Source organism: Oxyura jamaicensis, chromosome Z, assembly GCF_011077185.1.
Source record: "Oxyura jamaicensis isolate SHBP4307 breed ruddy duck chromosome Z, BPBGC_Ojam_1.0, whole genome shotgun sequence".
Taxonomy (NCBI): Eukaryota; Metazoa; Chordata; class Aves; order Anseriformes; family Anatidae; genus Oxyura; species Oxyura jamaicensis.
In genome coordinates, this window is record NC_048926.1 from 39,069,287 (window position 1) to 39,084,177 (window position 14,891).

At 36.8% G+C, this 14,891-nt stretch overlaps 1 protein-coding gene across 1 annotated transcript; it reads right to left on the bottom strand.

Moving 5' to 3' along the window:
• Positions 1 to 1,375: 1,375 nt before the first annotated feature.
• On the bottom strand, positions 1,376 to 14,877 carry CZH9orf85 (chromosome Z C9orf85 homolog). Its single transcript, XM_035310533.1, has 4 exons — positions 14,727 to 14,877; positions 5,749 to 5,855; positions 2,588 to 2,701; positions 1,376 to 1,843 (listed from the first exon to the last, which is right to left on the bottom strand). Exons 1-4 carry the CDS (start codon positions 14,826 to 14,828, stop codon positions 1,669 to 1,671), a joined length of 498 nt encoding a protein of 165 aa, XP_035166424.1. The 5' UTR covers positions 14,829 to 14,877; the 3' UTR covers positions 1,376 to 1,668.
• Positions 14,878 to 14,891: the final 14 nt, after the last annotated feature.

A 14,891-nucleotide genomic window follows, 5' to 3' on the forward strand; every position in this document is an offset into this window, starting at 1 on the left:
TGGAGCAGAAAAATTAATCTTAGGTAATCAAATTCTACAAAAGCAGAAGGACAGCACAGAAAAGGAACAAAAAAAAAGCAGAACAAAAAACCATGCAGATTACTAGACCTTACAGATTATTTTAAAAGTATATTTTAGATATAAATATACAAACTTACAAATAGTAAAGGTAAATGGGATGTTTTAATGTCTCATCAAAGAATATAAACAAGAATATAAGAAAAAAGAATAATAAAGAACATAAACAAAGAATATAAGAAAAAGCTTATGCTTAAGACCTTATCTGTAGCAACAAGTATATAAGCAGTTATGAATAAACAGTATGAGCTCTGTGCTCCACGACTGATCACAAGAATTTTGCTGTTGTGTGTCACTGCCAATACTACACACTAAATACTGTCATTTCAACCCGAACAGACTCTAGGGTACTGACTGTTGTATGTCTTCGCACTCCACACCTTAGTAAGTAGATTTTCTTCTCAGTTAAGTGCAACTACAGCAACTACAGCAGCCACAGGGTGGCTATCTCCACCCAAAAGAAGTTTCAGGATTTCCCTCTTTTGATGGAAAAACAAAACAAAACAAATAAACAAATAAAACCTCACTCTAGAGTCCAAGTCCCTCACAATTCATTTGAAGAAGCCAGTTTGGCAATCAAATTTTTGCTATGTCTGCTACTGCAAAGCAGCTGGAGAGCCGTTATGTGGTCAGTAAAAACTCCATAGTATACCGTCATCTGTTCATAGGTCAAACCATTTAATCACCAGGAAGTATTTCTTCTGCTTTATTTATAGATGTAGCAGATGATAAAGAAGAAATTAATCCACCCTGAATCCAGTAAAAGTTAATTTCAGTTACATCTTTAGAACTTAGTCTACACTGAAATAACCCCTAGAAAGAACTGACAACCAGTAAGACTGTAACAACACATCTTGCTGCCTAATGTTAAAACACCTGAAGTAGTAATGAGGTAAATGTAGTTCTATACCAGCATCACTACATGACACCCAAGTGTTTTTGTATAAGAGCAAACTATTTAGACCTATGTTCAAAAGAAAAGCAAGTGTGAAACTTGTACGAGGAACCTCTAAAAAGTCTTAAACTTTTTTCATTTCCACATTGGTAATAAGATCACAAATATGTCATGCACACTTAGTGATGGCATTTAGGCACTCTTTGCACAGAAAAGAAATAGCAGGAGAAAGAGTAATGGGCACTTGGTATGTTCTAGGGTAATGACCCTGTCTGGAAATTTATTGACACAAAATGAAATTTCTTTTAAAATTGGTTAGCTTTTCCTTTTCATGACAGCGTTCTTTACTTGTACTACAGATATCCATGTACCTTTCTAAATGGCAATGCAACAGTCGTGTAATACTGAATTTAGAACAGAGGGTTTATTCATGAGAAGAAGTTGTTACATATAAGCAAAAAAAAAAACCACTGTACTTAAAATATTCAAATTCTGAGTATTTTCACAAGGAGTTCTGTCTTTAATACAAGAAAATATTTATTTGTACAACTTCCCCAATAACTGTCAAAATATACTGCACCAGCATTTATATGTGAAGACCTTACATGTCAAACAAGGTTGTCAGAGCAGAAGTTTATGGCAAACACAGTCTATCACATTTGGTTGCATGCAGTCTCTTATAGAAACTCAACTTTTTAGACCTCTGTCCTTTTAAAATTCATATTTTTAAATCTTTCTTCAAGCACATCAGCATCTTCTTCATTGTCTGTACTACTGAAGTTTGTGTCAAAATCAGGTCCATCCTCTGATCCACTCTCTTGGCCATTTTCAGCAGTCTTACTCTCAGTTCTGTCTTGTCCTTTATCAATCCTGCAGAAATCAAGATTAAGTTATCACCAACACTTTTGGACTTTCTCTCTTAAACAAGAAGATGATGGAGCTTTGAATATTCTACCTGGGATGGAAGGGAGGAGGGGTACATTAACCTCAAATTACTTTCATGTTGAATAGAAAAAAAACAGTAAAGGAAAGGAGTCTATGAGGAAAAAAAGAATATATATAGATATATATTCATATATAAATTGTCTGACTAAATAATCAACTGCTGGCCAATTGTCACATGCTAGCAAAATAATTCAGAATGTTCAGAAAAGACACTCTGCTAGTAGAAGAATAACAATAATAACAAAAGCCCACTAAACACATTACAATAACCTTACTCAGTATCTGTCCTCCTTTAGTTTATTTATGTTCTGAATCATCAAATGACACAAAAAATGCAAACAGTAAATTGTCTCACACATATTTTATGGTGCTCTATTCTTAAATCCATTTTGAAGTACTTTGTTCCTAAAGAAGAAATGTCATTTATCCTTTGGTATTAAAATAAAGTGTCTTATCCAAGTAAGAATTATTTGGCCCAGCCCTACTCAAATCAATAGGCATTCCATCTTGGTTTCAGCAGAAGAAAATGAAGCTGATGACTCCTACTGATTCCTGTCATGATTATTCAGAATATGGCATAAAGTACAACAGCTTCTTGGCAGTTTCCAAACAAGCTTTTAATAAAAGGGAAGAATGAAGCACAGTGCTGAAACTGTATGAGCTACTTACGGAATTACAATCTCTTCTTCCTTTCCACATTTGGCACAAATTTCCAGCTTACAAGCACATGGTCGACAAATAATATGGTAAGGATCTTTTACAGCCTTCTGGAGGCACTTCACACTGTGAAGAGAAAGAAAACATGATTAAAAAAATATTTGTGTACACTTATTAAACATTCTGTGTTCAAAGACACAGTCTTCAAAAGAAGCACTGTTAAAGGCCAGTTCCATATGAAACAGCTGTTTTTTCAACAAGCATCATTATCAAGATCATTGTCTTTTTCCCCTCTCCTTTAACTTTTTCAGAAAGTTTTGCTAAAACTAGACAAAGAAACATGAAAGTGGGAATTTTTATATTTAAAGTGACAAAAGAAATATTTCCATTCATTTCAGTAGGTTGTTTTGCTTTAAAAGCTGCATAAATTAATTCACCTGGCTTACTGATAAAAAAATAAGAATATAGTGTAAAAAGGGGAGAGGACTTTTACAGTTAAAACATTTCAATCCAAACAATACGTCTTCCTCTTGAATTACTCAGAATATAAACGAAGTCTGTGCTGGACTTTGCTTTCTACAAACACTAGTCTGCATGGAACTCTATTCTGAACAAAACCATCATAATTCTGTGGAGGTTTTTAGCTACTCTTTTTTAAGATACGGTGAAACTCTGTAACTTAATTTCTGAAACACTAAGGCTTAACAATCATCTGACATTTCTAAAGCCTTGTATTTTTGGTGAACAGAACCTTTGTTATGCAGCTGTCCTAAAAGTCACAGTTTCTTGGTCCCTCAGACATTCAGAGTCTGTCAGGAAAGCTTTAGCACACAGTTCTGAACAGGGTATTTGCAAACTTGGCTAAAGCAGGCTGAAGACAAACACCAAGTGTTTTTGCACGCCTTATAAGGAAAGATGCACTAGCTAGCATCCAGTGAGACAGAATTTTTACTTCCTTTCTCAAGTCCCATTCCTAAGCAGGATCAAGTTCTCCTTACTATCTGCATCAAGGCTTTGCTGAACTTTCATTATTAAGACACACAATTCCTTAAGAAACTATAAATTCACAAGAATTGTTGTGGGACACATTTGACAAAAGCAGAGTCTGAACTGCCTAAAGTTTCTGGTCTTCCCTCTCCCCCAGGAAAAAACCTTCAGTCAGAGGTCACTGAAAATACCTACTTAGTTGTTTAATTATTATTATTTTTTAAACTTCTTCCATGTTCAGTTGCAGTAGTGTTAATATCTGCAGTTCTTCTCAGACATGTCTCACCAAACAGGGACACTGTCAATCCACTGGACAGATTTTTATTTTCTAATTTTTTTTTTAAAAAATAATAATAATCTGCACTACCTAAATACTTGTTGATCTTTGACTAAGTTGTAGCTGTAATAAAAATCTTAATTTTAAAGAGTTAAAATATAAATAAATTAAGGTGCACAAAAGTCCTTTGTTTTCATCCTCTGTGATGTACAGAATTCAGTTTCTCATCATGAAACATGAATTTCTTATGCCTGTACTGTTTTACTTTATCTAGATGCTTCACCCTTTGAAATTCTTTCAGAACACTGGCGCACTCAGAAAGCATGGTATCCAACTGCTGTAGGCAAAGATAGAAATCACTGTCTGTAGAGTTAGAATGATATGAAATCTAGTTTACTTGTTCAAAAATATGATGGAAAACATCACATATTTTGTCAGAAGCAGCTGTCCCATGATGCCACCTTTTTATTTTATTTTTAATTTCCCACGCTTCCCTGATTTACATATGTTTTTGCCTGCTGTTTTTCCTTTGGGAGTGAGTAGAGAAGAGGTAAAACAACAAGATCGAGCACCACACGATTTATTACAGCTCACTACTTTTAAACAAGGTTGATGTAGTTATTTGAGAAAGAGTTACAAAACTCCCAGCTTCATCAATGGTGCATATAACCCAGTATGCTTACTTTGAGAACTAGGGAGACTGCTACCTAATCGTTTTTTTTTTCGTTAACATGAAAGGGTGAAATTGTTTACTAAAAGCAAAATATTTATTGCATATATTTTCATATTAAAAAGTAAAACTTCTCACAAGTGAGAGATATAGTATGAACAGACATTCCTTTCTTCCTTTTCAACTTCATGAAAACCAAAATAAAGTACGTATTCATTCAGGGAATTGCACATGTACTTACAGAACCTCTTCAAGTGGTTCAGAAGCATGTATTTCAAAAGTATGTAACACAATACCACACACATGCAGAAGGAACAAGTGTGACAAATCTGGTTATGTTGTGCACTGCGTCCGAGCTGTAGTTTCCTTGAGTTCCATGTCTCATTGTTGAGATATTGGCTGTGTCTGGAGTCACAGACATAAGGACATCCACAGATCAGCAGGTACAAGGAAGCAGAGTACCCATCTCAGAAGATTTGCCTATCACAAGCATAGGCTATTTTAAGGTATTTAACACCTTTGTTACGTTCTTATCCAAAATCACTCAATACAGTTCTGTTTGCAAACAATGCTAAGCATTTAATATGTAGGATTATAGTTTCATATATGAAAAGAGAACACACTAAGAGGTAAAGAAATACAAATACTGCAAACACTTTGTATGAATGTTATGTTTTGTAATAGTATTTTATGTTTTGTAACAGTATGTTATATTTTGTAATCAGTATTGCCAGTCAGTTTTGTTTTATATGACACAAAGTTAATAAAGCTTTCTTCTCTCATGATTTATCTGCCAGATAGTGTTTGTGAACAGAAAAAACAAACAAACAAAAAAAAAAACAACTGAGGTGTGCAGATTCCTCCAATACTTTACTGAAGTGCTACAAGGCCTTAGAAAATCACGTTATAACTGGTTCTGGTTTGACTTTTCCTTTGGGAGGACATACTGACACATTTTTGGAAATTTACAGGTACAAAGTAACCATTTAGATTATTCAAATACTCTAACAGAGAAGAGGGAAACAGTTCTTCTTCAACTGTATTTTCTTATCTGAAGTTTAAGATAAAAAGATTCATGAAATTGAAAATTAACACTGCATTTTTATTACTGTTGCAGACTCCAGACTGAAGAATGTAACATAATAGCACTTACCAACTACAAGTTTCCAAAAACGGACTATTTTCCAAAATGTTCACAAATTATACTGTCAATGATTGACATAAATAATTTTAACTCACCATTTTTTAGGTTTTGATAGTAGTTTGTACTTGTTGAATTTTACCCGCCACTCCAAAATATCTTTACAATGCTGACAGACTCCATCATGAAGCTTAGCATTTATTTTCTAAATAAATAAAAAATAAAATAAAGTAAGAGGAGGTTTCCTACTTCTATAATTTTGCTTAGAAAGCATTTCCACTCATCATATGATTCATAGTATATTTAGAAAATTATTTGATATTAATATAAGCATTTAATAATTTACTGCTAGTAATTTTCTTCAGCAGACAGAGTGGTGAGGTCACCTTCTACTTTAAGGCAGCCTGTTATTACTATAATAATATTAACATAGTTAATAGAATTATTTATGTTCTTATATTGTTTACAATATACTATTATTATTTTCTTGTTATTATTCCATCTCTAGAGCTACTACTAAACAAGACTTGAGTAAACCTGAGCCCTGGAATATGCTCTGTTTATTTAGAGAAGGCAGTTCAAAAGACTTAACATTTAGCTTATTATTGCTCCAACTACTGTTATACTACACATTTGAAGAAAGTAGTCTAAGATTTTTTTTTCAGACCACAATAAAATTGAATTGACATACCATTTACTGTCAAACCACTCAATGTTTCTTTTGCTACAAAATTCCCTTATAAAGTAATAGATTTTTGCTCACAAGTATCTAAAATAAAAATCCTCAAAACAGTCACTTAAGCTACAGTGTATTTTCAAGATAATGCCAAATTTACTCTAATATCTTCTGTAACTTTTTGTGTTTAGTTTGCTTGAGAATACAAACTGTCAACTGGCCAGTATGATTTGCACAGAGAAGTTATTTTGAGATGGGAAACCACACTTTTATTTCTTCTCTAACCAGAAGTGCCAGCAGTAATTATAATTATTCTATGGTTGCGAGCACATTCAGAACTATAAAAACAGTAATTTCATTGCAAATAGAAATATATATAATGCCTATTTTAAGAGAGCTTAAAACCGACAGCTGTACAAAAAATTGTAAGATGGTAACAATGGTCTAAAACATATTTATTGCTTAAAATACCCCAGAATTCATTGGGACAGATTCTGCATTGACTGGGATCAGGTTTTAAATTATCCTTTTAGAAATAAGTTCATCTATGCATACAATAGTTTCCGAAGTAATTTCCTGTTTTCATAACCCACAAGAGCTTCTTGCTAATCCACAGAAGTCTACTTCAATACACGAAATGATAGAATAAGCCTAGCTTTAAACACATGGTATCTTACTCCATTCCCCAAAAGGTACGTGGCAGAGGAAATACTACTTATGAGTGAGACTCTGCTATGGGACTTGCTTTCCAATGCTTGCTTAGCATGTTTAAAACAAACAAACAGGAGAACCAAAACAAACAAACAGAAACAACAACAACAACAAAACACAGTTTTTGCAAAATGCTTGAATACAGAAAGCTCTAATGTCAGCAATGTATTATCAATAAAATTTGTCGGGAAACGCAATAATTTGGCTAAAATGGTAACTTTCTGCGAGAAGAAAATCAATTATAAGTCCTCAGTGGGCACCTGTTAAAATGCTGGCAGTTCAACCTACTGCCAGCACTGACTGTACTCATTCTTTAAAAATGCAGGCAATGTGAAGATAAGCCTTCTTTTCAGTGCTTCACCTGCTCAAAGATTCAAAGTAGCATAGCCTCAGTAAGCTTCTAATAACCTGCAAATTAGCCTGAACTTCCCAGTTCTCCCTCCAACTCTCCTAATTTGCATTAATTAGTAATGCAGGAGGGGAGAAAGACACAAACACCGTAATTTGTATTCACAAGTGCACTTTACTGTGATCAACTATTTTCGGTATTTTTAAGGCAGAGCCCAAAAAACTTCAAAAGACTACAGTCACTCACACTGAAGACAGCTGTTTGTTGCTAAATGCTGTCTTTCAAAGGGGAGTTGGCTTCCTTGCTGATAACCACGTAGTTTCCAATAATCTGTCATGTCATCGGGGCTGGGGACAGGAGCCCTGGTACTGTGTGATGCAGGGATTGGCTCCATCATGCGTAACGCGCTTGGAATTCCGGAGGCAACGCTCCCAACTGATTGTGGCATAAACAATGCAGAAGAATAAGATAGGAATTACTTTCACCTCTCATTTGAAGGAAATTCAGTTTGTAAAACTGTCAGCCTACTACAAATTCTACTGAACATTTGTTATGGAACAATAAAATAGGTATACCTATTACTACCAGAGCTTCTTTTTCCCCATGAACACTTATCATGTGGCTCCTGAATATACAACAATCTTACAGTCACTGATTTTTAACTATATATTTTTTAAAGGTAAAATTCAGGTCATGCCAAATTCTGAAATGCCTTTTCCTATTACTCATAGAGCAGGCCTTTGCTTAACAGAGCACCTTACAGTAAGGCCAAGAGACCAGTCACATGTGCAGAGGTTATGTGACTGGATCTTCACCTTTGCTTTGAAGAACAAAGTCCCAAATCTTATCTGATGTCCTAATCCCGAAGATTAGTCCTCACTCTATAGTCCTTAACACATTGTTTCACCACTGAAAAAGGGCTTTAATAAAACATCAGTAACACACAAGAAGCTCTAAAAGAAAGTGAAGTAGTTCAATTTCACAGCAACAAGCATACTATCCACATAAAGTCAATCAATCTATATCAGAGCTGTGCAGTTAAGCTATTTCTACTTTGCCATGTTTCAACTGTTCCATTATTCTGGTTCAATCAAGTCACACTTCCAATATTCAGTGCAAAACTAAGGATTGAGGACATTATCCAAAACACCGTCAGCTATCAGCTTAGACTGAAAAGTCACAAAGAGAAAAAGACAATCATATTTTGAGGTGATAGATGCCATTTTTACATCAAGCTAGCTTGATTAAACAAAGCTTCTGTGAGGGAGGCAATGAAACTGGAGACTCCCTAGAGGAAATGCAGAAAAATGTAATTTAAGTAAAGAGGGCAGTGCTGTAAGAACGAAGGTGGCTTGTGCACTGGCAGATTTTTGAGTTACAGTAAAATGGTAAATACCTCAAACCAGGAGAGCTAAAAGGCCAAATTAATTCCACATATAAAGATAGGGGCCCTTATCAGCCTTTACAGAGGCACTGTGACAGGAAGTATGCAAGGTTGCTCCTGCTTTTTGATGCTGTGCCACCATCTCACATACCACTTCTGTGCATGACTCAAAGAAGAAATTTAATCAAAGAGCAGAAATGAGACTAAAGATAAGACTGAAGGAAAAAAAAAAAAGGGGGGGGGGAAAATTCAAATTTCGTTTAATTTTTTCAGATCACTGGCAAAAGGAACAGAAGTTCCCAAACCTTCCTACCCCACTAATTTTGAAAATATACACTGCAGCAGATAAAAATTCTTTTAAAGAGTTTTAAAATAAGTAATGAATACAAAGAATATTACCTAAAATCCAGACTCAGGGAAACACGGAGTGAAAGAAAAAATATCGTAGCAGTAAAAGCCAGGTCTTCAGGGCATAAAATAGACTGTCTGAGTATACAACACAGGTAATTCCAGTTAAAGTATTTTCCAGAAAGAAGGAATTTTGACAGAAAACAGTCTTAAGCATGTTTAATAAAATACCTTATTAAATCTCAAATGTTCATTTGTAATAGAAGCATGCCATAAATGCTATGGTATTACTAGTAAAAGAACAGGACAGCAAATTAGAGTGTAGCTACAAATATCACATTTATGTATAATTTAAGTCCTGGTTCAGGCATAAAGATACCTGGACTTAAAAGTCGCTTGTGGGACCACAAATCTTACAAAGGACCTTGAGGAAACAACATGGTATCTGCTCCGAAGGGAACAACTGGAATGAATACAACAGCTTTTAAGTTCTCCCTAATAGGATTGCATATAGCACATTCCTTTCCCCCCTTCAGCAATTTCCTGTATTTTTTAGCTCAAAGTTGGCACTTTAGGTATGGTGTGGCTCAGCATATCCAAATATGAAAAAGACTATGACTCTATGTTTAGATGTAGAGCTATTATATAGTGATATGGTTTAGTGGAAGATTTGTTAGTGTTAGGTCAGAGGTTGGACTCGGTGATCTTGGAGGTCTCTTCCAACCTAACCTATTCTGTGATTCTGTGATTCCACCCTTCTACCAGATGGCCATTTAGAAAGTTAATAGAGATGGATGGATGGATGTAAAGCAAGCAAGAAGGCAGATTTACCGTTTTACCTTGGTTTAACCTCAGCTGGATGTTAGGAAAAGGTTCTTCACTGAGAAGAACCAGGCACTGGAACAGGCCTGTTCCAGGCACTGGAACAGGCACTGGAACAGGCTCCCCAGGACTGTGTTCATAGCCTATGAGCTATGCTCTAAGACACATGGGTCTGTTTTTTGGGTGGTCCCGTGTGGAGCCAGGAGCTGGACCCAATGATCCCTTGGGTCCCTTCCAACTTGGAATATTCTATGATTGTGATTCTATGATTGTATTTGTCTTCTAAGTTTACCTTGCTTAGAAATAGTACCCAATTTTAAAATGTCAGTATCACAAAAACAAGCTGAATTATATAATTCACTGTGGTTTTCTATGCTAAATTCAACATTTCCTTTGACAAAAAAAAAAAGTTAACTTTCAAAAGCAAAGCAGGCTTGAAGAAACAAAGAGAGTTGTCCATAATTAAATATTTTGATGATTTTTTTTAATTTAACTTAAAAACATGTAAGAATTAAGTTCTCCTAAAAAAACAGGAAGAGAAACTTTCCTGCTATCTCACTTCCCAGTCAGAATGGAGCAATTATTAGTTAAATAAATTTATCTGCTGCTTATTTTTTCCTAATAATATTTGCCTTAGTATGTATTTTGAACAGTCTTTCACATATTTATCCTCCCTTTCACCCATTTAGTAGCTTGGTTTCCTTTAAAACAAACAAACAAAAACCACCACCAACAAAACAACCCAACCCCCACAAAGACCCAAACAAGGATTGCCAGCTTCATTATTCTGTTCAATCTTTCTTTTTTCTTAACCCAGTTTTCACCCAGGTATTTAGCTATCATGCACAAATACATGGTAATGCTTATGGCCTGGAATGTTTTTCTTGATGCGAAAACTACTCTAACAGATTATTTTTCTAATACAGCAGTTTCTCTACAAGTTTAACTCTCATTTCTCTGTTCTATTCAATACCTCTTTCCTGTTTCCCTATGCCATACTTTCTCCAATGTTTACAGTATTGCTATATATTCTCCCAAGAAATGGCAAGTGCAGACTTATATAAACATTTCAAAGTATATAGTCACAAAATATTCCATGTGCATATTATATACACACAGTCAGGTCAACTGCATCAATAAAACAGCATCCTCTGTCTGCTTAAGTAACCCAATATTAAATCATTTAACAACCTGCCAAAAGCAGTTCAGAATGTATTAAAGTAAACACATGCACCTACACCTACTAACTTGGCATACAAAATAATTCCTAGCTTATGCTAGCATTAAAGCAATCACAAGGAAGATATAATAATGAGGTTTCAAAGAAGCCTCACTGTCTGTCTGGAAGTTACTAATTATGTGTGCGTGCATGTGTATTTTGAGTTACTGTATTGACAGCAGACTTCTACCACTGAACACGAGTGGTTTATTCTGCTGTAAATGAACACAAAGTCAATGCTATCCACAACCACAAACTTCCTTGTCAGAAGCACAGATGATACTACTTCAATCAACAAGACTGAAGGCAGCATTTCAGAATAACTACACTTCTCAAAAAAAGATATAAAAAAAAAAACTATACAAACTCCAGTGTATGACTACAAAGCTGTTAGAAAAAAACAGTGCTAACTAACAAACCTGAAACTCTGTGATACAAAATGGCAGTGTCTCAGGGCTATATACTACACACTTCACAGACTGAAACCAAATACTCCAGAGAACTTCACTTGCTCACATATTGCATCATGGCCTTTAGAACACAGGAACCCAAAATCTTTCTTTAAACCAACTTGATTCTCCTACAGATCTCGGGATGTAGGAGAGTGTGCACACTTGGAAGGACCGACAGTCAACCCCCATAAATTTATGTATGTGTTTGTGCACATGTGTGCATGTTTTCACTAAAGACTTAGAATCCAAAATATACATTCTGTTTGCCCCTCATCTTCCTACTTGAAAGGCTAAAGCTAGGTGTGAATTCATTCTCAAACTCAGTATTGGAGGGATGGCTGGAGAGCAGACTTTAGCCTTCAAGTTGCCCTTGCGTTAAGAACTGAAACTAACCAAACTCCAGTACAGTTACCTGTCAATTCCAGTTGGCCACCAGTTTACCTATATCTTCTCTTCTGAGCTTTAAGTCACATTCACTGACTCAGCACTTAGGCCTGTTCTCTTCCCTTTGCCATCCCACAGTCTTGACCAGTGTCTCCACTAAAAGTGATTATTTATCTGCACAGCTAGCTGAAGAAGTAGCTGGCATCAGCGTTATGATAAAGCTGAGGTTCAGAGTTAATAACGTCTGAAATTTAGGAAAATCTGGATTATCATCTGGGGTGTATTTAATGAGAGGAAGAAATGGAGAAACAGATCAGTCATTTGGGTGTAAATATGAATCACTTTGTGGTTTACCATCTTATTACAATGGAATTCTAAATGCTCCTGTTGAATGCTATTTGCTTTCATCTCTAGCACTACCTTCATTTACAGTTTCCATATTGACTTATGCAATACACTTTATATAAAATGTATATTCATATAACATAATGTATATTCCTCAGCTCAGTGTCACAAACAGCTGTACCAGAATATACTACATGAATCAATCACCCATAAACAAATTCCCAGGTTCAGTAATTAACCACACTGTGTGTCTTACTCTGTCTGGCTCTTCCTTTCAGTTCATTCTAGCAAGCAACCTTTCCCAGTGCTGTTGTCGGCATCTAACGAAACGTAGTAGAGGCAGTGTGTGTTGCTTCAATTCAACTGGGCTATCCCAGAGTAATGCTGTAGTAGAGCCTGATCATGAGAGGAAACATAAACGGATCTTTCAGAATGTTCTGCAAATAATCTGAACTACAGTCTTTAAGATTGGAAAACAGATGCCAAGGTCAATGTCAGACAGAAAGCTCATAACCAATAAAAAAAAAACAAAAACACAGCCAGACAACCCAAACCAGCAACAATAACCTGGATAATGACTACCAGCAAGGAAGTCAGAAGACTAATAGATCAATTTCCTCTGCAGCAACTTCTTCACTGAGAAGCAGCAATAACACTGCAAATAACTTCCTCAACTCCACCCACAGTACAACCCGAAGCAACTGTACTTGATACTCAACCTTGTTGAAGCATTGTACAAATGTAGAAGGATATATATAAATTTTTAAGCTAAAAAACATTCTACAGCCTCTCAAGATGCTATTAAATTGAACTGTGTGTAACAATAGTCAAGGATATGCCAACACCAGACCTCTTCTCCCCACCCCCCCAAAAAAAAATTATTAGTGATTTGCAGGTGATCCACCCTCTTTCAGCAACCCTAACTATTCTATTAATCTAGTAAGAGCTAGAAAGGAGGAACGTCCCAGTCCCACATCAGTCCTCCTGGTCAAACTTCTACTATTTGTTCCTTTGCCTTGTCACAGTTCGAGTGCCTGTGGTACTCCAGATCACTCTGGGCGACAAAAATACATAGAAGTGACAAGACAGAGAAGCAACGCTCACTGTCATCATTAAGCATATTCTGTATCTATCCTATGACACCAATCACCACTTAAACTTTGTTAGTCCAACTCTTGAAATTTCTTAAGCAGTGGAATCAGGCCTAGTCATCACTGTAATAGCCTCTGTTGATCCCTCACCAGTAGAGGCCAAAAATTTGAATTTATATATTAGAGTACAGCAAAAGAAAAATAAATTATTCTGCGCACTGTAATAGGAAGCACCTTCTTCAAGAATCTTCTTTCCTGTATTTAGCAGTCTCCAAGTGGCAGGTACAGAAGGGAAAGCTATGTTCAAAAAATGTGTTTTTTAATGTGTTTAAGTGCATGGTACTGTATAACCACTTCTACGTGATATCAAATATTGGGAAAAATAAAAATAAAAAACACCCATACGTGTATTAAGCTGATTATTTCAGTTACAAAATTGATGTCAGAACTCATTTTTTCTTAAGGACTCTTCTGACAGAACAGCTCTCTAGGATATTTGGGGATGGGGGGTGTTGCAGACAGGAAAATACACTTATCTATACTATCAGGGATTGTACAATGACTCAAACAATGAATAATACTGGTGCTGCTTGGAGTACCAGGAAAGCAACCTGTTCAACTTGCAGAACCAGTTCTATAATCATCTAAAAAAAAAAAAAAAAAAGCCAAAAAAAACACCAACACACCTCCCTCTCTGGTGCCATTACTTTGACTTACTAGTTTCTCCCCCTCCTTGACAGCCGGGTCAGGTTACTTAAAGAGATACTAACACAACAGCAAAGAACACTCGTCCTGTGCATTGTTTTAATCGTGTCTTGAGTCAAAGCATCCCACTTTCGCGGTGTTCTTGCTCAGGCACACTGCTTGGTCTTCATCCCCTGTTATGTTACCACTGCCACAAGCAGGCTCGCAGCATGTTCCAAGCATACATTGTAAACTGTTCCCTTCCTTAGCTTAAAAAAAAAAATAAAAAAAAATATATACAAAAAAGGGGTAACAACAATCTTTTGTATCAATGGTGTGAAACAAATCCAAGCGTGGTAACGAACGCGATGATAACACAACAAGACACCTTGCCACATAACTAACTACCTCTCAGAACACCTCAGACGAGGCCGGGCCGAGGCGCCAGGCCGCGGGGCTGCCGGGAGCCTCCTCACGCACCGCGGGCCCGGGGCCTACTCAGGGCCTCCTCAGGGAGCTCCGCGGCCCGGTCGCGGCCTGGTCGCGCAATCACCGCGTCCCGTCCCGTCCCGTCCCGTCCCGTCCCGTCCCGTCCCCCCGCGGTGCCCAACCTTGCGGCGGCGGCTGTCGTCGTGCCGCTGGTTGCTGAAGGCCCAGACGTTCTGGTGGCGCTGCGGCCGCCTGCGCACCACGTTGCCCCGCTGCGAGCTCATCCCCACGGCAACCACGGCACGCGCGACCCGGAACCGCTCCTCCTCCCGGCCTCCCGCCCTGCC

What these genes read in the sequence shown, in the direction of transcription:
- CZH9orf85 (XM_035310533.1), bottom strand. Translation starts at nt 14,828, where the DNA reads ATGAGCTCGCAGCGGGGCAACGTGGTGCGCAGGCGGCCGCAGCGCCAC. An exon ending in ACGACAGCCGCCGCCGCAAG is followed by an intron (nt 5,856 to 14,726) that starts GTTGGGCACCGC and finishes TTATTTATTTAG; the next exon opens with AAAATAAATGCTAAGCTTCA. An exon ending in GAAGAAGAGATTGTAATTCC is followed by an intron (nt 1,844 to 2,587) that starts GTAAGTAGCTCA and finishes TGATTTCTGCAG; the next exon opens with GATTGATAAAGGACAAGACA.